This window comes from Cervus canadensis, chromosome 33 (assembly GCF_019320065.1).
Source record: "Cervus canadensis isolate Bull #8, Minnesota chromosome 33, ASM1932006v1, whole genome shotgun sequence".
NCBI lineage: Eukaryota > Metazoa > Chordata > Mammalia > Artiodactyla > Cervidae > Cervus > Cervus canadensis.
This window is the reverse complement of record NC_057418.1, coordinates 3709109-3734853: the sequence shown is the minus strand read 5'-3', so window position 1 is coordinate 3734853 and position 25745 is coordinate 3709109. Positions and strand designations below refer to the sequence as shown.

The window sequence follows — 25745 nt, the reverse complement described above, 5'->3', positions numbered from 1 at the left end:
CTTCAGGACGTAGCACATGTGTCAGATCCATGAAGCCCTTCCTAAATCCAGGTGTGATTTCGATGCCCTTCCTTCACAAACCTCCAACAGAACTTCTGTAGGGCACAGACTAATTGGGTGGATCTCGCACTAAGTACAAGTCACTGGAAGTTATCAGAGATGGTGTTTCATTCATCATATAAACATCAGTGACTTTCAAGCTTAAGGCTGCATCTGTATCACTGGTAGGATTTAAAAAACACAGGTGCCGGGCTCCAACTCTCAGTTTCTGAGTTGATAGGTTTGGGGGGACCTGAGAACCTGTATTATTAACAAGTGCCTAGGTGATGCCAACGCTGCTACTCCAAGGACCACACCATGAGCGTAGCAGTGTTTGATATATTCAGTTTTTGTTTAGTATATTCCTTGAACTTAGTAGGGGCTTGATAAATGTTTTTACATAGTAAAAATTAAATGCTTACTTTCTTATAATTAAAAAAAAATGCCTTGGGTCTTAATTGCATCACCTTTTTTGTGGGCACAGTCTCAATGAAGTCATTTATTTCATTCATTTATTTAAATTACAACTAATTACTCAGTCAAATGGATACAACCTATCGACTCTTCTTATACCTATTGCAAATTGGATTAACACAGGGAATGTTCTAGAATATGGACCACACCCTAGACCAGCTAACTCAGATTCTGGGTGGATGCTCAGGGCACCCATCTCTTTAGTAAAATATCCAGGTGATTCTTTATTGGCCAGTCTAGAATCAATCTTGGCAATCAACCTTAATCAGCCTTGGCAAGCAGCTTTAAATAAGCTGTGTCTTACTCATATTAATTTAGTCACTTTATCTATTTACTCTAGTAAGTTTTAAACAAGCCTTTAGTTAAGCATGGCATATAAAATGAAAATACAAAAAGGACCACTTACACTTAAATACTGACTACATAAGCTCCAGGCATCTCCAGAGGTACCCAAGAATGATGGCTCTTGGTTTTAAACATCACTAAAATGAAGGAATAGCTCAAAGCACCATTTACTGTGCCACTATAACTCTTCTTGAAATACTTCCCAAATGCTTATTATACTTTCCACATAGGTAATTTTAATTTCTTAAACTGTTGCCATAAAATGGAGCAGTGTACCTCCGAGTAAGTTACATCACTGGTGTGTCACTGCGGAAGATGAAGCATGCAGGAGCCTGTGATAGAAAGGCAGCCCCGCAACCTGCCTAACAAGACGGTGCTTTTTCTTTAATATTGCCAGCATGTCAGTAGACTCCAAATTGGTTAAGATTAGATACATCAGTGAGTCTTCTCAATCCTCCATCAAAATGACAAGGCTAAGTCCCAGGAGAGGGACCCAGAAAAAAAAAATTCTTTTAAAAATTAATTCATCCTGTTACTTCTTAATCCAAAGGAAAATGGAGAAAAATGAATAGATAAAACATGCAGACTTTTTTCTTTATTCAACTGTCATTCCACAAACAGTTTTGAGAGCATAACAAATGCCACAGAGTACTCAGAGTTGAAGGTAAAATTTTACGTTAGAAGAGAAAATGGTCTGCCACTGTCTTCAGATCTATTGGGGTCAAATATTTTGAAAAGAACAACTCTAAGTTTGTTTCTGGTGAGGAAGTTATTTTTTTAAATGCCAAGTACAGGTCTGCGCTTCCCAGGTGGTGCTAGTGGTAAAGAACCCTCCTGCCAATGCAGGAGACATAAGAGACGCGGGTTCGACCCCTGGGTCAGGAAGATCCCCTGGAATAGGAAACAGCAACCTACTCCAGTATTCTTACCTGGAGAATCCCATGGACAGAGGAGCCTGGCGGGCTACAGTCCATAGGATCACACACAGTAGGACACAACTGAAGTGACTTAGCGCGCGTGCACACACACACACACACACACACACACATACACAGGTTTGTGTCAGCATAAGTACTGAATTCACTCTTGGGAAGTGACAGAGAAAGAAGGAGACGAATGAGCAAAAAAAGGAAGGGAAGAAGGAAGGAAGGGAGGAAAAAAGGAAGGGAGGAAAGAAGGAAGGGAGGAAAGAAGGAAGGGAGGAAAGAAGGAAGGGAGGAAAGAAGGAAGGGAGGAAAGAAGGAAGGACTGGAAGGATCTGAAGCTGGAATGAATCCAGCTTCATAGTGCTCTAAGAAAGGCAGAAACTGCCTGTCATTTCTTTTTTTAAAATTAATTTATTTTAATTGGACAATGTTGTGATGGTTCTTGCCATACATCGACATGAGGAGAGAACTATCTCTTGGCTGAGGAAAAGGAGAGAAAAGAACTCAGACTTGAACTGATTGTAAAGTATCATTTTCATAGAACATGTTGCAAAGAAGAAGAGAACCTAAATGTTCCCAAGTTCTGGTCTCTTAGCTGTTTCTTTTATGCTCAGATTTCCTTGTGGCTCACAGGATAAAAAATGTTCCTGCAATGCCGGAGACCTGGGATTGATCTCTGGGTTAGGAAGATCCCCTGGAGAAAGGAATGGCTACCCACCCCAGTATTCTTGCCTGGAGAACTCCTTGGACAGAGGAGCCTGGCGGGCTACAGTCCATGGGGGTCGCAAAGTTGTGTCACAACTGAATGACTAACACTTTTACTTTCACTACACTTTCCATTAGAAAATTCTTGACACTCTTGTGATTTATGGCAGCCCGTGTCTGAACCATGGCTCATGCATTAGGTTGGGTGGGTTGTAAAATCAAGGTAGTAATATTTGAAGAAACCCTGGATATACTCTAGTATAATGCACTCCCTCTCTGGTTGAGAGACTGGTGCTTTGGGACTTTGACTTGCTCAGGCTTGTATTCTAGTTAGTGGCACAGTTTTCATTAAGACCAAGCACCCCTGACTTCCAACAAAGATCTCATTCCACTGTGTCACACTGTTCTTAAAATTTTTAAATAGTTTAAGTTATCTAAATTTTACTTGATTATATGGGCAGTGATGATTAATTTAAAAAACAAAAGAAGGGTCATTCTCTGTCCTGCTTCTTAGAAGTCCTCTTTCAGAGTTGTCAAACTTGATCTCATAAACATGTATCAACTTGCATCCATTGACTTACCTGGCCACGGTCAGACCCCTACACCACACTCCCAGATTCAGATGAAAGAACTCCAGGACTCACCTCCAAAGCAGTCATGTTTTTCTGGTTTTCTGCAGATAAGAGATTAGCTTCTCTGATTTTATCTGTGGCTTCTCTTAGTAGGTCCCAAGCATCATCAACCTTGCTTTTATAGTCTGCCAGCTTCTCCCGGAGATCCTTTTCCATCTCTTCGTTTTTCCCCCGGGGCTCTCCAAACAACTTCTTCACTTTCTTCAGAAGGCTTTCTGCAGCTCTATTAAGACCCCAGCCCAACAAGAGACAATAAGCCCTCACTGCCTCAGAGTTGGTTGGTGTTAAACAGTGTTACAAAGAGATACTTTGTAACACTAGAAGTATGGAAAAACATGACAATATTTAAGGCAGACTGTGTGCTAAACCAAGTTGAAAACTGATAGCTGAAAAGTGGCAAGAACATTTAGAATTAAAGTACAAAAAATCACACATTGTACATTTATTAATAACAACATTTTCATTTGGAAAGGAACTCAAGCTATTCTCAAAATCTGGCTGATGAAATCAATTTTGTCGTGTATATTATATACCAAAAATAAAATATGATTAACCATGAGATATTTTCTGTTACTTTGAATACAAGATGTGAATACTGATACGTTTGGTTAGAAACAATATAACGCCATGCTGTTGACATGCTAGTGTAATTTTGATCTACTTTTCTTTTCCTTTAAACTGAGTTCTAGGAGTATCCTGGATTCAACTTAATGGTTTTTCTAAAGTGATTCTGTTTGAGCCCTTTAAGAAAGGCTAACTACTTGAAAAACAGTAGTTCTCAACTAGCAGGCATGATAATCCCCTGAAGCACTTGTCAAACAGATTGCTGGGCCCCATCCCAAAAGTTTCTAATTGAGTAGGTCTAGGATGGGGTTAGGAGTGGAAGGGGATGACAGAGGATGAGATGGCTGGATGGCATCACCGACTCGATGGGCAGAAGTTTGAGTAAACTCCGAGAGTTGGTGATGGACAGGGAGGCCTGGTGTACTGCGATTCATGAGGTCGCAAAGAGTCGGACACGACTGAGTGACTGAACTGAACTGAACTGAAGATGGGGTTGGATAATTTGCTTTTCTAACAAGTTTTCAGGTGTTGCTAATGTTGCTAGTTTAGTAGATATTATTTGATTACTAATAATACCATCACTTTGTAGTTGACTGTAAATGTAAAAATGTACTTTTTATTGAGTATACAACCATTGGCATTCATCGGCATTAGTAAAATCACTATCATTATTCATAACCTCAAATCCCCAATCTTTATTTCATAGTATTAGTATGTATTATTTGACAGTTCTTCTATTCAATATTTCCCAAGATGACAAAATGTACAGGATGACTTGCTAAATTCATAAATTTATTTATCCAAAAATATTTTCATTAAAACAAAAACAACAGTTTTAAAGCCCCTAATACAGGAAATTAATAAAGCAAGCCCAGGAGCCTAATTGAAGATGTGTGCGTCCTCAGTCACTGTAGTGGTGTCTGATTCTGTGACCCTATGGACTATGGCAGCCCACCAGGCTACATGTTCATGGGATCTCCGGGTAAAATACTGGAGTGTGTTGCCATTCCCTTCTCCAGTGGACCTTTTCAACATAGGGATCAAACCCACATTTCCTATGTCTCCTGCATTGGCAGGAGGGTTCTTTACCACTAGTGCCACCTGGAAAGCCCAATTGCAGAAGGGACAGCACCAAAAAAATAGATAATTTACTTAATTATTTATATATAGGAATAAACGTGCCTTTGATCCATTTTAGAGCAAGATAAATTATAACTAAGTAGATGAAAAACAAAGAGCATAAAAAGTATCTCCTACTGATACGTGCGATGGAAAATTTAGAAAACTCGAACCAACAATTTGCAAAGTTCAGTTTATCAAATGAAAAAAATAATAGAGCTTCTACTCACACCAACTCATCTTCAGCAACTTCCTTTTGTGTGTCTAGATTTTTCCTCCTCAGTTCTGTCATCATCTGATCAACCTCATTCTGAAGCTCTTGCAAATTTTTCTCAAAGACCTTGTCTTCAGTTCCTAGAGTTTCATTTAGTTTTACAGCTTTTTCATTTACAGCTGCAGGGGGTAAAACAAATTTTGCAAATTAGCAAACAAAATGCTGCATGTAAAAGTGGCAGCCAGCATCTGCTCTTCTCAACCATCTCCAAGAGAACCGCTGTTTGTCATGGGTGTTCCTGCTGAGAAAGAGAGGCAGCTGCTACACCAATCCATAAGAAACAAGGAAATGTGGCATATTTCTCTATATTATGTTGCTTTTAGGGGGACACAGTAATTAAAACACAGTGTTTCTACTTTTTAAGTGGCTCAAACTCTCTTCAGGTAAGAGTGAAAAATGAGACATGTAGCATTAATACTTGGAAGCTGAAAATACAAAGTCTGCATTGCTGATAAGGCACAATCAGTTGCAATTTTAAAACCCTGAGTAGAGAAACACTATCTGTGATGAGATCTCTGAAAATGAAACTGCCCTTGCACTTCCACACAGTTCTGTGTTGATTTGTGCAAAGGAATGAGGGAAGGAGCCCCAGCCTTGGGACAGGTATTATACATCAGGGCTCAAAGATACCTTTCAGCAATAACAGCCTTCCAGTGAATCTGTGTTTATTATGCACTAAAAGGGGTTTCAAACTGTGCTCTTTGGAATCTTAGGATTCTCCAGGCACTTCAGGTATTCTACAAATGATGTCTATTCTGCCAAGAATCTATTTTATAGGTTGATGTTCTGGGCAAGATTTCATTTGAAAAAAGAATTCTCTGTCAAATAAAAGTTTGAAAAATTGGTGCATTGAAACATGTACACAGTACTGCCTTAGTTTTAGACCAACTTTTTCTGAAGTGTGTTCTAAGTGTGTTCTACGGAGCATTAATTTAGCAAATTGAAGACAGATTTTTTTTTTTTTTTTTTAACTCTTTGGTCTGCTGAGCCCTTTTGTCTCTAATAGTTCCAAAGACAATCCCCAGAATAAAGACTATGGCTGACCAAGAGACCATTTTCTACCATTCAAGACTGTATCCTAAGACCTCTTTAAGATCTAAAGAATTTTCAAATCTCTTTTCTATTCTTGGAGGAACTTTTCTGATTAACACTGGTCAGAGTTGTTCCAAGATGGTATGGACAGACCTGAAACAACTGCACATACTTAGGCCACACAGACCAGCAGCAGGAGTGTGACGTGGGTTAATACTGTGGTCCCCAAATGTGGTCCTCAAGTGAACAACATCAGATCCATCACCTGGGACCATTAGAAATGCAGATTCTCGGGTCCCATCACAGATCTATTGAGTCAAAAGTTCTAGGGTGTGGTCCGACACTTAGTGCTTTAACCAGCCCTCCAGGATCTTGATGCACCTAGCGTTTGAGTATCTGGGGTTGGTGGAAGAAACAGTTTCAGTCTCTACTTCTACCTTTTCCAGAACGCATCTTTCTAATTCTTTTTTAACGATAAATATCTTTGGTTAAAAAGTTGCTGCAACCAACCTGCTATTTCTGATAGTCATAGTTTAAAATCTATGGAACAATCTGAATCAGGTGTCTTAAAGAACAAATATGGCCGTTCTTAGCCCTGTGGTAGAAATTATTGCTCAGGAGCTATTCCTAGAAGTTAATGAGGGTGCCTCTTTCTGGCTGTCTGCTTCATAGTCATCCCTTGATAGATGACAAAGAACCTTCTCAAGATTCTACCATTGTGATTAGTAAGACATCACCTTGGACATGTAATTTTTAAGGAATCATGGTGACCACGGACTATTGATTAGAATGTACCTTGGACCAGCAGACTATGTGGGAGTCATGCCAAAATGTTGGGTGATTAAATGTTAGAAGGTTCCTATTTTTAGATTTCAAGAAAGATGGTACTAGACTTCACTCTACCAATAAAAGAGCCCCGTCATATGGTCTAAGTGCACACCTATATGTACAGTTGATTTTAATTACTTGTAGCATGTAAGTAACCACTGACATCCTTTGCATTCACATTATTTCCTTAAGTGAAATGGATAATTCCCCCTTTCTAAACCTGACAAGGCTGTATATTTTTTTCATTATTAAATGAACATATAAATGAGTTTTGCTTAAAGATGTTTTTGGAAATTTGATTGAATTTAGGTGTTATCAAGGAAGCACAGAATGTGAAATACAATCACACTATTTCTCTTGTAGTCTAATCTCAAAGTTAAATTTCTACAGAGAAGAATGTGGTGCACAAAGAATGATGGGGAAAAGGAAAATATGGATTATATAATTTCTTTTAAATTAAAGCAATGTGCAAGCAACCAGAAGAAATCATTAGGGTACACAAATACTGCTTTAGCAAAATGAGGCTATGTTAAGAAAGCAAGTATTATTTTTATAGATGTCTCATTGCTCCATTACTTCTATATATGGAATTTGGAACTTTTACAAGTACTTTTAGGTTTAAGATAAATGTGTTATGTAGTCTATTATTCCAAGATATTCACTATGACTTCAGTACATTTTAAATGGTATTAAAAATACTTGCAATAGAAACACATCTTTTAATTTCATTATCTTTTCTACCTTATTACAAAGGGAATTTAGGTTAAAATATCTTTAAAACAAGATAAATATAAAAGGAGATGGGGCAAAGATAAAAATGTTAATGTAAACCAAAGAGTGACTAGACAGAAAGGCATAACGCATGCTATAATATCCAGGGTAGTGGGTCCTGAATCTGGTGTTAAGCATCTTAGTAGCCAAAGCATCAGGATAAAGAGGAGTATTTAAGAGGTATACAGTACCCGAAACATACAAACTGAATAAATTAATTCCTCAGGAGAAACAAAGCTATTTTTCATGCTGAACCTGAGAAAAATAACCTGTAACGGGTAAATTTATCATGAACGGCTAATACTATTGTGACCTGAGGAACAGGAAAGAAGGCTGTCCTGCATTTCTTAAGTCCTATTCTATATCGGGACATGTGCTAATGGTTTTATATACCTTCACTCATTAATTCTAATAGTGTGTGGAATAAAGTGTAGTTTATTCATTTTATTGACTCAGAAGTCAGCACAAAGCAGACTTTATAAAACTGTGTGAGATAAGAATGCCTTAGATTAATAGAAGTTGATTTCTATATAGACTGAAAATGGAATATAGGATGAGTGAAGTATTTCATCTATCTAAAAAGAAAACTGAAATAGACAAATGCCAGGCTGAAGTATTCACTTTTCCCACAGCAATTTATTACCACTAATAAAAACTAAAAATACTGATGATTATCCACTGTTATTATGGTTTCTAGAGGGAAAAAAGGTATAGGTATGTTGTATATAACTCACTTAAAGCTTTTAGTGAGTTTTCTTCTTTTTTAAATCCCCTAAATGTCCAAGCCTGTTATATATATATATATATATATAAAACAGAAATAATTTAGCTTAACTCTGACATATACAAATTTGAATTTTCATGAAATTTTAACAGCTGGATTCTTTTTTTTTTTCCCCAGGATGAGTTTTGTTTTTTTTTTTTTTTAACATTTTATTTTTATTTATTTGGCTGCATAGAATCTTAGTTGTGGCATGTGGGATCTAGTTCCCTGACCAGGGATCGAACCCAGCCCCCCTATATCAGGAGTGCAGAGTCTTAGCCACTGGACCACCAGGGAACTCCCCCTGGATTCTGTTTTATAAAGAGCTGTGATTATCATTTTTGTTATCATCTTCATTAGGACCTGTTGGAAGAAGAGAGTAACGGTCACATTGTCCTCAGGTACAGGATCACAGCCGTCCACATGGCACGTTACAGGAATTAGGAAAAGGTGTCCTATTTGGACAGACACAATAAGATCACCTGACTGATAGACAAATTTAGGGACTGGGAGACATCTTCCATGATACATAACCCTTTTCTTTGACAGACTGGATGGTGAGCCGAGCCGGGGTTAAATACTGTCTCCACTCTGCCCCCTGCTGGTGTATCTGTGGTACGCACACCCTGGGAGGTGGAGGGCGCAGCCTAGAGAGGTAGGCAGTGCTGACACTGGAGTATATTGAAAACATGCATCGTTAGGATTTATTCTTACGTAGCAATGTTTGATTGAAACAATGAAGATGAGATCCCAGAATAAACTGCTTAATGTCTGAGATAAGATGGAAGCTAAAGGAACGCTCCTAGAGCACTAACATCTTCAGGTATTCAGATACAGCGAACCGGCTCTGTCTGCAATGGTTTTTCTTTTCTTTTCTATTTTTCTTTTTCTTTCTTTTTTTTTTTTTTTTTTTGCGGAGGGTGGGGGGGAACACATGCAAATAAAAACAACGTTAATGGAAAATGAAATCAAGGAAACCACAACAACTTCATCTAGCTGAGGAGAAACCACGTTAACGAGTTAACTCGTTTTGGTAGGAGTAATTTCTGTTCCAGATCCTGACATATATACCCTGAGATGGTGCCTCAGATGAAAACTCTGCAGTTTCTTACTATGGGGGATCATTGGAAGTTCCTGCCTCTTCTTGGCTGTGACTCCTAAGAAAGACTTATCAGGATCTTGAAAGCCTTGAAGGTTCTCATGTCCTGATTTATTTGGCTATATTAGAAAGCAAAACGTCTAAAATGTTTAACATTGTGGAGGAATTAAGTTGTTTTATTTTTTAAAGAAAAAAACATTTTTTCCTATTTTTCTCAACATGCATGGATGTTTATGATATATTAATAGATATTTAAGAATTGTTGTTTTGTTTTTTTTTGAGTTTTTTTTTTTTTTTTTTGTATTATCTCTTTTCTTTGAGTTTCTTAATTTGGGCTTTGCCCCACAATGGCTTCCACTTTGATTCTCAAATCAGATTGGTGGATGCCAACAGCTAACTCCTAGAGAATCGTGAACTACATGCAGTGTAGCTTCTGGTAAGGCAGCACCTCCAAATTCCAAGCAACAGATGTTCATTAAAAACCAGAACCAAGCATTTAAAAGTCATTTTGAGAAATTAAAGTACTGCTGTAAGGTACTGAGTGGAATTATTACATTAATTTTTTAAAAAATCAAGAATCTTTTAAATAGTTTTGAATACAAAAACAGCATGAGAACAGAGGAGAAGTTGCCCGTTAACTGATTTAATCATATTTGATCACAATATTCCTCAAGAATCAGAGCGTTCCCAAAGGAATGCATTCAATGTATCGCTGGTTTGCACTCATAATTCCTAATTCACTGACTGTTGTTACAAATTGAACACTGAAAGCCATAGATTCTCAACTGATAATGCCCTAGAATATCTTGATTAAAATACTTTTTAAAAACTCAACCCTCAAATTTAGAAAGGCCAGCTCTTACTAGAGAAATTCCAGTCTTCATTGATCCTTCTTTTCCTCTTTTCCTACTGGGAGAAACAATGACTAAACTATGCCTTCGCTAATACCTTCTGCATCCCGTGCCAGGTCCTTGATGAAGTCCCCCAAGGAGTCTGCCCGCGTGTTGGTCCTCTCAGCATCCTGTCCAGTTTGCTCGCCGTCCGCTGTCACTTTGGTAGCCTAATGATCCAAATTCGGGAAAAGCATAATTAATAGACATGATGAGCTACAGCTAGATAAACTCCCACTGGTTGCATTTTCTTTCAAATATTGCTTTGAGCCAAAGGCAATCGATGAATTATTGATCAGATGTACTGGAAATGACGCCCCGTGCTCAAGTATACAATTAAACTTTATTACTTCTTCCATTAAATGGAAATCAGAGAGCTGTATTTGGTCTTTTTAAAACCCTCATTATATGCAATGGCACAGAAGAAGTAATAAAGCGGAATTATTTTTGAAATATCTTTAAGGTACTATTGCCAAAAGTCTGTAATGGATGCTCCATATGTTGCAGTTTTGTCCATATTTTATTTACTGAAAAGTGTGGAGCGTAGCAACGATCTCTTGAAAGAGGCACAGATAGTCTGTCTCAGTAAGCTTGCTCCTATAGATTTGGTTCTGATCAATACATTAATTAAACAAAGAGAGGAAATGCTTAACTACTAAGTAGTAAAGGCTTGTTTTATAACACTCTAAAGATCTAGTAAAATGTTAAAGAAGAATAAATGCTAACTTTCCCATATGACATCACCAAAAAAGATTCTGGTAATCACAGGACCATGTGTTACTGTCAACAAAATAAAACAGAACCCTACAACAGCCCCACCTCCCAAAGAATGTCCTCTTACAGTTCCACCCCTATCCACACTGAAAATACCATTTGACACAATGGAGTCCATTTAATGTGTTCATGGTTAACCATGAACATAAACCATATGGAGTCAAATAAAAATGGCAAGCATAACATTAAAAGTTTCAGATACTACGAGATTTAGAGCACCTTATCATAGGTCTACACTTCGTTTTTCCATGTGTATGCATATGCTAATAAATGTGACTTCCTATTTTTAAAAAATAGGGATAATCTAACTATAGATAATGAACCAAAGAATCACAAACTGATTCAATATAATTTGAATAAGACCCAAGTTGGCAGGGTATTAATACTCCACAATCTTGTACCAGAGTGCTTGCATTTTAGACATGCCCAGAGAATCTAAATTGTTTTATACATAAATGGATTTTAAATAGGACTTAAAATAGAACTAAATGTCTGGCCAACATAGAACATGGCAGGAGGTGCTGCAGGAATTAGAATGCATTTTGTGATTTCCCGGGGGCAGTAAGAGGTTTAATTCATGGAAGTTTTCAACATTTTAAATAAAAGGCAGACTATAAAGTCCAACTATTATCATATAACTTCTTAACCTCCAAGCATTATCACAAATAAAAGAATGAAAGGGTAAGAATCCATTGAAAGTTTTAAAAATTCTTCTTTATAATAATAGCTTTAGTATATATACAAAATGATTTGGAGAGTGTTAATATATTAGAATGCTCTGGATTAATTCTTCCAAAACATTAATATTGACATTATTTTAACTTTTAGATTTGAGGTTGAGTCAAGAAACTCTTTACACATACACACCACACCAACGTACACTCACACAATTTTTTAAATGTTGCTTTTGTATTCCTAAGGTCAGCTGCTTAAGATGTTGGCCATCTAAACTGCTTTAGATGTTTGCCTAGTCTGGATTTTACTGTACTCTGTAATAATCACTACTATTTTCACATATCATATCATATTAGAACACAATTATAATAACAGATCTGACCTACATTATGATCATCTTTCAATATCTTAAGAATTAATATATCACTAGCACTAGTATCTCTTATTACACAGAAAGTTACATTATAATTTGAACTAAAAGTTACTTTTTGCTTCATCAATATCTTATTTATATTACCCAAAGTTAATAATTCCCATAAATATTGATACCATCGAGTTTCCAACTCTTCTATGTCCAAAGCATCTAATTTTTTGAAAATAAATGTATACTGATAATACAAAATTCTGGATGATCAAGACAGTATTCATTGCCTCGACTTCTTATCAAATTAATTTATAAAAATATGTAAGAATCATCATTGACAAACTAATTACCAATTACATGAATACTCCGATATTAAGATGTCAAGAATTCTACATAACCCATGATAAGAAGTAAGTAAAAAATGTTATCACTAAGACCCCATGCAATCAGCTTCACTGGCCTCCTTTTATGTGTAATATGCCATACTCTTGCCTTCCTCTGGCCTTCTTGTATTCTATTGTCTTTACTTGGATTGAGCTTCTGCTCAACACTTTTAGTGGTTGCATCCTTGTCTTCCATCAGCTTTCAGTTTAATAAGTATCTCTTCTTGGTGTGGTCATCCCCAGGCACCTAGGTTAGGTTCCTCAACTTCCTATAGAAGAATATTGCCTTCATAGCACCATGCATTTTAGAATTACTCTTTATGCATTGACATCTCTATGCATTGGCTTCCTCTCTAAAGGGTAAGCTCTAAGAGGACAAAAACTTGGTCTGTTTGTTCATTGCTTGATATCCAGCTTCTAGTATGATCCCTCACTGTTAGCAAATAAAAATGAATGCTGTCAAATATATGACTAAGCAACAATTTCCTAACTAATCTTGCCGATCTTATTGCCATTCTTATTGCCCACTTTTCTAGGAACATTCCCAGAAAAAGCTTTGTTCATACAATTGCTCCCTAATTCCCTTCTCAAAATAAGTTCAGACCCCAAGATGATTCTGTTCCAACCTCATCTTCCCTGTGAAGACAGCCATCATTAGCACTATTCATGACTGCTGTAGGTAATTATTTTGTTAGGTATTTTGTCATATCTGTTGAATTTCAATCCTTGGAGGCGAGGGCTATGTCTTCTTTCCTTTTATTCCTCCGAGAGCCAGGCACAGTGCCTGGCAAGTTGTAGGGGGTCAAAGATGTTGGGTGATAGACTGATGTAATGATAATCAAACAAATGATCCCTTTGAAGTTCTAAAGCCTGCTGGAGGAAAAAAAAAAAAAACTTTCCATATGCCTTCCCGATACCATTCAAACTGGCCGTATGCCTGGTGTGGTGCTTGCCAGTGAATATGGATGGCTGGGCGCTTTTTTTCTGGACATTTTTCAGAGCCTCATAGGATGCAGATGCTGAAGAGCTACTGCTGAGTGCTTAGGAGGAGACCCAAGCCTGGAGCCTGTGGTCACAACGACACTACCTTCTAGTCACTGGCCTCCCAGTGTTTCAAAACTACAGCAATTAGGTGACTGCACACCAAATACCACGCTAGTGAAGGCAGAGCTTGGAGGGCAGAAATCTTTAGGGCCAGCACAGTACTTGTAAGGAAGAAGACATGCTTCCCTCTTGGCTGTGTTCCGGGAGAGGAGGGGATTTGAGATTCCTGGCACCAAAAGATACTGACTTATGGCATCTAAGAGGTGGGTTCCACAGCCAGGCTCAGCTGAACCCCATGTGGATACGCATGTTCAGAAGGGCTGACAGTCCTCTCTTGCATGTCGCTTACTCTTCCTGCCTTTAGAGATGCATAGACGGCGTATGTGCTAGGTCACTTTAGTCATATCTGACTGTGCGACTCTGTGGACTGAAGCCCACCAGGCTCCTCTGTCCCTGGGATTCTCCAGGCAAGAATGTGGGAGTGGGTTGCCTTGCCCTCCTTCAGGGGATCTTCCTGACCCAGGGATCGAACCCACATCTCTTATGTCTCCTGCGTTGGCAGGCAGGTTCTTTATCACTAGCGCCACCTGGGAAGCCTCCCCCTAGAGGGCATGATCCCTATTTTCATACTGGTGAGGAGGAAGATGAAGAGGTTAAGTGACTTATCTGAACGCACACATACGTAGGGAACTGGGGATGAGACACACATTTTCTGTCGCATAGCCGTGTATTCTGTCAGCATCAAACATTAACTTCTGTTTGGCTAACACCCAGGAGGACAGGGAAGACCCTCTGGGTGGGAGGGGGGACGTGGCCCAGCTTTTGCAGTACTCTAAGTGCGTAAGCTTTGTCGTGTCTGACTCTGCAACCCCACAGACTGTAGCCCACCAGGCTCCTCCATCCATGGGATTCTCCAGGCAAGAGTACTGGAGTGGGTTGCCATTGCCTTCTCCAGGGGACCTTCCCCACCCAGGGATTGAACCCGTGTCTCTTGCGTCTCCTGCACTGGCTGGCGTGTTCTTTACCACTAGCGCCACCTGGGAAGCTTTAGGCTTTAGTAAATTAACATATTTGAAAATCCATATCAGAACACCATGTGGATACACTTTTCAAAATCATGTTTCATTACCCAGTAGTTAAGTTGAAGAGTCACCTTGTCAAAACCCACCCAGGAGAGACTCTATAAAGGAAGCCAGTGACAAATATATTACCATCTATGGGTAGTGGTGCTAGACTATAAAAGCGAAATTCACAAAAAAATCAGTTTCACCCAGGACAGGCCATTGATAATGTGACAGATGAATGCTAACTACCACATGATAGGAGCTATCTGTCTGATTCTGTTTGGCTCTTCTTGCATTTTATTAAATTATCATCCCCATCCCTTAGTCAGCTTCCTCCTTACTCACTATTATCTTGTTCCTGAGTATCTAACAAATGTCTTCTCATTTACCCTAATATGTACAATCTTCCATTCTCTACATTAGACTTTCTTATTTTGACATTTTCTTACCTCTGTTCTACAATTTTTCCAGTGTTCTTTTGTAAATGATGCCTTATACACAACTTTGTAAGTATTTCTCTTTCCTTTGATTATCTTTTTATATTCAAGTTCACTCAACTCGGTATCTTTTCCTTTTATTTTTCTTCTATTTTCTTTGTGGTTGTTTCGTGTGTTTTTTTTTTAGAGTATTTATATCCAGGCAGCATGCATTACCATTAGACACTCGTTCATTTACTTCTGAACAATGTAGCTGTTACTTTCTTGCTTTAGCTCAAGCAGTTCTCACTGTGCCTCTTGAAACCTGCACATAATTTTCTTGGTTGGATATTACTAGTGTCTTTCATTTTCTGCCTTCTTTATGTTAAAACTAGAATTTAATGGAGCAAATCTAACTACTGAATAGACAATATTGCTTAGTTGCCATCCTCCTTTGCATTTGCAGACTTACACAGTTTCCTGCTGAAATTAAATTTCAGATCTAATCATTTACATGATATTCTCAAAGGTCATCTTCAGATACTACTGGTTCTGTATATCCAAGGGTCAGTGAAGTGCTAGGATAAGCTACTAGGACAGACAGTGCCCAAGAACAGAGACAGTCAACTGACCCTGGGGAAAAATAAATCAGTTCTATGTGAAATTTCTCCTTAAATATTTCAGGTGTCAGTTTTGAAACTTCCAAATAAGTATGATTTGTTATACATTATCTCTCTCTCTTTTAAATATAATAGTAGAAATAAAAAAATGTTGGCAACTTAAACCTTTTGGAGCTGGTGGGGTAGAGAGTCATTTGTTTAATGATCATGAAATAAATTTATAATCATGAACTGAAGAAAACACAGTGGTATAACACAATTATAAGAGGAATCCCATCACACCTGGAATATCACAGAAGGCTTACTATAGACTTTGATGTGCTGAGGTTTAGTTCAGGGTTAAAGAAAACATAGCTTCCCTGGTGGCTTAGAGGTAAAAGAACCTGCCTGCCAAAGCAGGAGAAGCAGGTTCGATCCCTGGGTCGGGTAGATCCCCTGGAGAAGGAAATGGCAGCCCACTCCAAGTATTCTTGCCTGGGAAATCGCTTGGACAGAGGAGCCTGGCAAGCTACAGTCCATGGGGTCTCAGAGTTGGACATGACTTAAAGACTAAACAACAACAAAAGAAAACCCGTGCAGAAAAGCTCTGTGGTAGAATGAAATGTCTGAGAATTAAGGTAAAGGCAGAGAGAGGAGAGTGTGTTAAGAAGGAATATAGGGTCAAAAGCAGCAATTGCTATAGGAAGTTCAAGTGAAATAAAGCTTCCACTGGATTTAGTGAGCAGCTTGCCATCGATTACCTTGTTAAAACAGTTTTGGGAGCAAGCTGGGAGTGGAACTCTAGACTACAGGAAGTGAGGAAATAAAGCAGAACTCCTCCAAGTCTTTCAAAAAACTTGGCTGTGAAATGAAAGATGGAGGTCAGGACAGTAGCGACAGAGGTACATACAGAGTTATCATCAAAAAGCACCTCAATATTCCATACTGATCATACTGTCTGATGTTATGAATATGTTACATATGATTCCCATATTCAAGCAACTTACATTCCACGTGGAAAAATAAAATGATAATAAATAAAAATACATTTAAAAGATATATAATTATACAACATTTTGCTTATATAATATTTGCACATTATATACAATAAGTGTTTAACACATTAATTTGGGGAAGGAACATTATTTTCTTTAGCAATGTCTTCCCCCCTGGCTCAGGGGGTAAAGAATCTACCTGAAAGGCAGGAGACCTGGGTTCGATTCCTGGGTCAGGAAGATCCCCTGGAGAAGGAAACGGCAACCCACTCCGGTATTCTTGCCTGAAGCATCCCATGGACAGCGGAGCCCAGCAGGCTACAGTCCGTGGGAGGTCACAAGAGTCGGACACGACTTAGTGACTAACCCCCCCACCCCACATTAGAGAACTTAACTGCATCATGAAAAATATAAGCACAAAATATATAAGCACCTGAGGGAGAGAGGGCAGCTCATCCCAGCTGTGCAGGATCAGACTCGCCAGATATTTTAACAATTAAAGTGTATTAATCATAAAGCGACTGGTCAGATAACAAAGCAGAGAGAAGGATTGTCAAAAAGATTGTCTATGCCAGTGGAAGTACTTTCCACAGGACAGGGAGCTGTAAGCACCACATAACTCTAGGCTGACAATAGTTTTCAACCTTGACTGGCAACAGAGTCATCTGGAAGCTCATGAATGTCCCGGTGTTCATACTATTGTTGTTTAGTCACTAAGTCGTATCCGACTCTGAAATCACACGGACAGTAACCCACCAGGCTCCTCCGTCTATGGGATTTCCCAGGTGGGAATACTAGAGTGGGCTACCCTTTCCTTCTCCAGGGTCTCTTCCCAACCCAGGAACCGAACATGCACCTCCTGCATCACAGGTGGATCCTTTTACTGCTGAGACACCTTTATATTGTGCACCAGACTGATTACATCACATTTGGGGGTGAGACTGAGCACCAGGTAACTCCAAGATGCCGTTTTAGTTTAAGGCACTGTCTCCTCTAACACAGCCGCAGATACTAGGAAGTCATGGCCCCTGTACTTCTCATATTCTGATCTCAGCTGCTGAATCATTCACGGCTGTGAGATAAAGGTATTGGTGGATTCAGCCGTTGGGAAGATCCCCTGGAGGAGGGCATGGCAACCCACTTCAGTATTCTTGCCCGGAGAATCCCCAAGGACAGAGGAGCCTGGTGGGCTACAGTCCATGGGGTCACAAAGAGTTGGACACGACTGAGTGGTTAAGCACAACACAGCATACACACTGGACATTTACATCATTTAATCCTCTAGTTATGATTCCATGGGTATCGATACAACTTTTAATTATCGTGCAGCTTGACCACAGGAAAAGAAAGAATTGATCATTTTGACTTGAATATTGAAGCTCTCCATGATTTTCTGGTGGGGACAAGGTTAATTAATAAGTGAGGATTTCCTTTTATTTCTTCCCCATCCTCACTTCATCATGGAGATATTTACTTACAGAAGTCTTATTTCTAGGCTTTTCAAGTTACAAATTTGAAGAATGGGTAGATAAAAATGGTATTGAAGTATGGAAATGGGGAAAAAGAATACTTTCCAGTGGAGAAATCTGGCAAACATGACCTCAGCCAGGTGATCAAGATAAATACCAATAGTAATAAGACATACTGATTATATGCGTTCTTAATATGACATGATAAAATGATACATTATCTCTGTGGTCTTTCCCACACAGACCCATATCTCTATTCTAATCATGAGAAAAATGTAAGGCAAACCTCAATGGAGGGACATCATACAAAATACATGAACTTGTCAAAACTGTCAAAATTATCAACAAACCAGAAAAGTCTAAGAAACTGTCACAGTCTAGCGGACACAGTCTAAGATGACATGATGATTAAATGTAATGTAGTATCCTGGATAGGATCCTGAAATGTACAAAGACATTAAATAAACGTGAAGAAATCTGAATAAAGTAGTCTTTAGTTAATAATAATAATCAATCAATATTAGTTCATTGGTTGTGAAAGATACATCATACTAACATATAACAGTAGAGGAAACTGGGTATGGAGTATATGGGAAATCTCTGTACTATCTTTGCAATAACTTTTCTATAAATCTAAAACTATTTTAAAATAAAAAGTTTGTTTTAAAATAGTATTAGAATTAAGATTACTTTGGCTATTCGAGGTTTTTTGTATTTCCATACAAATTGTGAAATTCTTTGGTCTAGTTCTGTGAAAAATACCGTTGGTAGCTTGATAGGGATTGCATTGAATCTATAGATTGCTTTGGGTAGAATAGCCATTTTGACAATATTGATTCTTCCAATCCATGAACACGGTATGTTTCTCCATCTGTTTGTGTCCTCTTTGATTTCTTTCATCAGTGTTTTATAGTTTTAACTCAAATTGGATAATAGATCTAAATATAAAATGCAAATTATAAAACTCCAAGATAACATAGTATAAAATTTAGATAACTTTAGGTATGGTGATGACATTTTAGATAATACCAAAGCAATCAGTCAAAGAAATAACTGATAACCTGGGCTTCATTAAAATTAAAAACTTTTCACTGTAGTGAATATCGTCTAGAGAATGAGAAGGCGAGTCACAGACTGTTATCTTATAAAAGACTGTGGTCCAAAATACACAAAGAACACTTAACGATGATAACAAACCTTGATTAAAAAATTAGAAAAATCTTGTCTTAGTCATTTAAGTGAAGAGTTAGTCGCTTAGTCGTGTCCAGCTCTTTGCGACTCCACAGACTGTAGCTCGCCAGGCTGCGCTGTCCATGGAATTCTCCAGGCAGGAATACTGGAGTGGGTAGCTATTCCCTTCTCTAGGGGATCTTCCCAACCCAGGGATCCAACCTGGGTCTCCCACATTGCAACCAGACTGGTTGCCATCTGAACCTCCAGGGAAGCCCAGACGGTAGAGTCTGCTGCTATGACAAAACACCTCACATTAGGTGGCTTGTAAATGACAGGAGTGTTTTCTCACAGTTCTAGAGATCAAGAGCTGCAAAATAACATCTCAGGCCAGTTTGGTGTCTGCTGAGGGTCCACTTCCTGGTTCATAGGCAGGGTCTTTTCACTTTGTGCTTACATGGTCAGGAAGGGCAAAGGGTCTCTTTGGGGCCTCTTTTATATGGGACTAAGTCCCTTCATGAGGGCTCTGCCTTAATGACCTTCCAAAAGCCTCACTTCCTAATATCATTGCCTTGGGGCGGCAGTTAGGATTTCAACATAGGAATTTTGGAGAGGATACATGCATTCAATCCGCAGCAAGACCTGAATAGACATCACACCAAAGAAGCTATACAGATGACAAGCAAGCATATAAAAGTGCTCAACATCATCTGTCCTTAGGGAATTGTGAATTAATATAAGACTGAGATACTACTATATACCTACTGTTGTTGTTTAGTTGCGAAGTAGTGTCCGACTCTTTGGTGGACTGTGGCTCGCCAGACTTCCCTGTCTTTCACTGTTTCTGGGAATATGCTCTAACTCATGTCCACTGCGTTGGTGATGCTATCCAACCATCCTTTGTCAACCGCTTCTCTCCTGCCCTCAGACTTTCCCAGCATATACCTATTAGAGTGGCCAAAATTCAAAACACTGACAACACCAATGCAGCTGAGGATGTGGAGCAATAGGAACTCTTACTCATTGCTGCTGGGAAATGCAAAATGGTACAGCCACTCTGGAAGACAGTTTGGTGATTTCTTGCAAAACTAAACATACTCTTACCATATGATAGAGCAATTGCATTCTTTGGTTTTTACACAAATAAATTGAAAACATTTATTTGGATGCTAATAGCAGCTTTACTCAAATACTGCCAAAGCTTAGAAGCAACCGAGGTGTCCTGCAGTAGGTGAATGGATCAATAAACTTGGTACATCCAGAAAATGGAACACTACTCACCACTAAAAAGAAATGAGCTATCAAGACACCAAAAGACATGAATGAAACTTCAATGTACATTACTAAGTGAAAGAAGCCAATCTGGAAAGGTCACATACTGTGTAATTCTAACTATATGATAAATGATACACAGAGATAGTAAAAAGATCAGTGGTTGCCAGCGGTTAGGAGGAGGGAGAGGTGAAAGGCAGAGCATGGAGGACTTTTAGAGCCGTAAAAGTACTCTAAACGATACTATAAAGGTGGAGACAAGTCAAAAACATTTGTCAAAATCTAAAGATTGTACAACTGTTATAGTATCTAGAACATATTCAATCCTTAGGAAGGATCAATTAAATCAATCAGTGAATGAAAGGCCACTGTTCCATGGAATTTTTCCCTAATAACCCTTAACAAGATTAAATTAATCTATTTATTTGTACTTCTCAGTTACATTCTTTTATTTCATGCTGTATTATATATTTACTTGTATTTGTCTCCACACACTTAAATGCTTATGTACACACACACACACACACACACACGAGACTACAAGCTCCTTGAAGACAGACTGGGCCTCGTTTTTATCTGTCACCTGCCAACACTTCACTCGGGCTTTGTGTGTGGGGAACATTCGTGTGTGCTGTTGAACTGAGATCACTTTCGCATTATCCGCTTAAAAGTTCTTATGTAGTGTATTCACAGAACAAACATAAAATTTCAAAATATTAAACTGATACGAGATAAATGGACTCACTAATCTAATACCTAACTACATTTGGCAAGAAATTTTGTATTTGTACATTCCACATCACTGGGGAGAAATCCTGAAAAAGTGTTTAGTGGGCTATTTGTAACCTGAGGGCCATTGTTCAGCATCATGTGCTGAGAATTCTATTTGATTTCCCTGTGGAAATTCTAATAAGCCAGCAGCAGGTTAGGTGAAAACAGTATTGCAACCGTGGGAATCCGTAAACTAGGTCCTCCTGAGGTCCTTGAATTTGGTGAATTATACGGCCATTCCTAAGTCATTTCGGTATTATGGCTTGAGGGATTTCTTCTTTAAAAAACGGACTAGATAATCTGCAAGAACCTTCTAGCTCCAATATTTTTTGTCATTTGAAGTTCTTTGAGAATCAAACTGGACCCCTAAATACAAGGCCAGTTTTCCAGTTCATGCATTTTTCTGGCCACAAGATGGCGAACTTTATGCTGTTTTCTTCTCTACAAGGGAAAAGAACCTTAACCCTCTTGCAGTTTTGAAAATTTAAAACTCCCAATATCTTAAAAAGTCTGATAAACACAACATGGATTTACACTCTGACTCTAAAAAGTGTATTAAGTGCTTTGGATTTTCTTGATAAAGAAGATTTCCTCTTTTGTGGGGCAATACGGATTTAGACTGTATTTCTATTAACATACAAATGCAAATATCCCATGATAAAATCAAACAGACTACAAGTATTTTCATTTGCTTATCTTTTTCCTTATGTAGTCAGAGACAGGGATTTGGGAATCCAGAATCTACGGAAGCTAGTGGATAGAGTTCTCAAAATATATTTTCATTCTGGTATTTCTAACCATTGGCCTTGATACTTCCCAAGTCTGTATCCCAATCTTTTCTTGTGGTACTGGTTCTCAGATTTTATCTGAGGCAGAAATTTTGAGCAAGTCAAAAATACATCGATTTCATGCACCAAATTTGGATTTAGGAAGAACAAGATTTGCATTTCAGAAATTTGAAGCAATTTTCCTTAATTATATATAATCTGTCTGCTTTAAGAAGAAGCATGATTTTGCCAACTTACCCTGGTCAGAAGTTCGTTCATTTCTGTCACCAGCGTGTTCAGATTGCCTTCTGCCAACTGAATGAGCCTCTCTGGGGCCCGCTGAGGTGACAGCAAATGCTGAAAGAGATTTCATTCCATATGTCTTTGAGTAAATGGTCTTGCAGTGGTCATAGGTTGAACATTTAACAGAACACATTTTTCCTTTAAATACAAAGAACTTAGCCTTCTCACCTTCAAAGAAGAGAGGAACTATTTCAACTGGGCATTAACACACACAACGCACTGTGCAGAATAAGCTGGCAAACAACGCAAACTGCTGCAGTTTATTAAGACACTGCTGCGTGCCAGGGCTTTTTGTTTTGATTTGTTTCATTTAGTTCTTAGAACGCTCTATGAGATAAAAATGTCACTTCATTTTGTAGATAGAAAACTGTGGCTTGAAGAGACCTAAAAGTGTATACAAGATCTCATAGCCAGTAAGCAGCAGAGTCAAGACGAACCGTGTCTGAATCTTCAAGGCCCCTACATTAGTCACCAGAGATACAGTTTACAGGTTTATCACTTCTTTCTTTGAGGACAGGAGCCCTGACCGAGGGACCTGGCTGGGTGCTAACTCACTGCATGGTGTCCGCGTTGTAGGAGCTGGCCTGGTACTCACAGCTGGGACATTTTCCTCTCCTCCTGAACATTATCAATCTCACAACACTAACAGTAGATGGGATCACTCTGTGACAGTGATGAATGAAACAAAAATTGAGACCACTCCATAATCTTGTCTAAACGCAGATAAAATCATGGTCTCCGTGCAGATCACAAAAATACCCTGAATCCCATTTTCTGGCTACTGTGAGTGACCACTGCCTCCTAACTATAGCTTTAACTTCTCTTTTTCTTCCTTCCTTCTAGATAAGATTCATTAGAATACTTAATTACAGAATTACTTCCACTTCCTAAGAAGAGCACCCAATCCAATACAAACCTCTGCTTCCTTGAAACTGCTCCCCAATTCCTTAGCATAAACCCCAATACTCTAAGTGATTCTTAATGCCCTGTTACTGAGACACGCCCAAACCCCACAAGCTGTGAAGTGGCCTTTGTGGCATCAAGTTAGTGAATCCAGCTTTGCTCTATCACGTGTGTGTTCCAGGTCGTCTGGGACTGGAACCCAGGGAGCACTGATGGTTCCAGGTAAAGGAAACGAACACAGGGCATATCTAACTTGCTTAATGATTTACAACATTACAATGGGATTCCAGATACTAAACAATGGAAGAGGAACACAAACAGAATCAAGAAAGACTGAAATTTAAGGAAAATCAGATCATTCTGACCAACGCCCAGCCATAAGCAAACAGGAAATTGAACCCTCTGGCTTGGTTGAGGTCCACAGATTGGAATGTCTTTCAGAGGGCCCTTCAGAAATTCACTCATTGCATAAGTTATTTAAATTTTTTTATGTCCCACTGAGGTATTTGCTTCTCTAGCTCAATTTTCTGTGTTTGTGTTCTTTCCATATATAATAACTGGTCAGCATTTTCTTTATTAGGACTCTTTGCATTCCTGAATGCTAGACCTCTAAAGTAAACTCAGATTCCTCTGCCTGGCTTTCCAGATTGTCCTTCATACCACCCAGCCCCACCGAAGCCTCCAGCCTTATCTTTCACTAGCAGACCTGACTTGTAACGTCTCCAAACAGGCGGTGCTCATTCATACCTCTACCTCTGCGCACAGGGCCCTCACAGAGTCAGGGGCAAGAGTATGAACAGATGGGCCGGGGCTCAAAGAGATCTCACGACTGAGCCGTTTCCCCTCTGAGCTGTGTGAAGGCGCTGTCATTGTCTCAGGCCCTACAGATACACGGGCTCTTCTCAAATCCCAGCTCTGTACCTAGCAACCACGTGACCTTTCATCACACTTGAAACTTCTCTATGACGCAGTGTCCCTGCCTATGTGAGAAAAACGTAGATGACACATTACTCCTTTCCTACTCCTCGGATTTTTAGCAGTCTATGTGTGATAATTCATGTAAGACTTTAGTCAATTGCCTAGCACAGATATACTCATCAATACATGCTACTCAAAAATACCCTGAATCCCATTTTCTGGCTACTGTGAGTGACCACTGCCTCCTAACTGTAGCTTTAACTTCTCCTTTTCTTCCTTCCTTCTAGATAAGATTCATTAGAATCTTATACATGATACCTATACTATCAATACATGCTATATCAATACACGTAAATAGGTATAATAATACTTACTTTAAAAGCTGTGGTCTGAATTAAAGAATGTATTATTTCCTAGAAGAGTGTCTGCCAGTGCCTAATGAATACATCTTAGACTTTCTCCTCCAGTCTTACCAATAATTCTCTGCCTGTTGAAATTGTTTCTATCTTTCAAGTTCTAACACAAATTACACTTTCATTAATGATGTATTCCCTGCTTACTCTGGATCTTATCTATTTCTCCGATCTTGAATGCTATTGTATGTCAAATGCCTATAAAGTTTGCGGTAATTATATAGTTTTGCTAATTGTTTAATTATTTCTTTAAACCATATAGACCCTAACCTTCCTAAAGGTGGTGATTGCATGCATTAGGGGTTGTGAAACCCTCAGAGAACCAAGTACAATACTGGGCATTCCAGACTTTCTCAATAAATATTCGGTAATTAACTGATAGTATGTAAGTTGTCACTTTTCATCTTTTTTTTTTTTAATTAGATGAAACAACCTCAATTTCCTTAACATTTCTGCCTTATCCCATTTACTACTGAAAGCTGTAACAGTGTCTTAGAATGGGGTTTCCCCTGCAACAAAAATAGTTCTTGTTGAAGTACTTTCAAATGTCTCCTCATTCTCCAGTACAAAATTTTCACCTTGTGTTTTCATTTTGATAGGAAACTTAAATGTTAATGCAAGCATTTCTGGAACCCAGGCTGGGAACCTGAGAGATTCACACAGCCACCTGATCCCAGCGCCTAGATCTGCATGCCTGTTTGATCACAGGGCAGGCTGGGCATAGAAATCATGCGAACTTGTCAGATGATGCCAATGTCAACTCAGGTCCTCTCACAAGGAGTTCTGTAGTTCACATTGTGGAAAGGCAGAATTGAGTTACCACATGTCACATGCTAATGAAAGAACCTGCGTGGAAGTAGTCAGTATCAAATTCTTGTTGTAAGTAGCAATTTGCACTCAGCAAAAATCATGTTACTTTATATTAATGTTTTTAATTTGAATTTTATTGGTTTTTAAGACTTTTGTAAGAATTAATTTGTTTTG

General features: G+C 38.7%; 1 protein-coding gene across 7 annotated transcripts in view; it reads right to left on the bottom strand.

The window, feature by feature from the left end:
• The window catches only part of LAMA2 (laminin subunit alpha 2), a 693967-nt gene that overhangs the window by 134869 nt on the left and 533353 nt on the right, over window positions 1-25745 (bottom strand). For all 7 annotated transcript variants that reach the window (XM_043457137.1, XM_043457138.1, XM_043457134.1 and 4 more), the window contains 4 exons: window positions 22483-22581; window positions 10520-10631; window positions 5035-5197; window positions 3134-3344 (listed from right to left, as the gene is read on the bottom strand). In XM_043457137.1, coding sequence (XP_043313072.1) covers window positions 3134-3344; window positions 5035-5197; window positions 10520-10631; window positions 22483-22581 — 585 coding nt within the window. The remainder of the gene's footprint in view (window positions 1-3133; window positions 3345-5034; window positions 5198-10519; window positions 10632-22482; window positions 22582-25745) is intronic.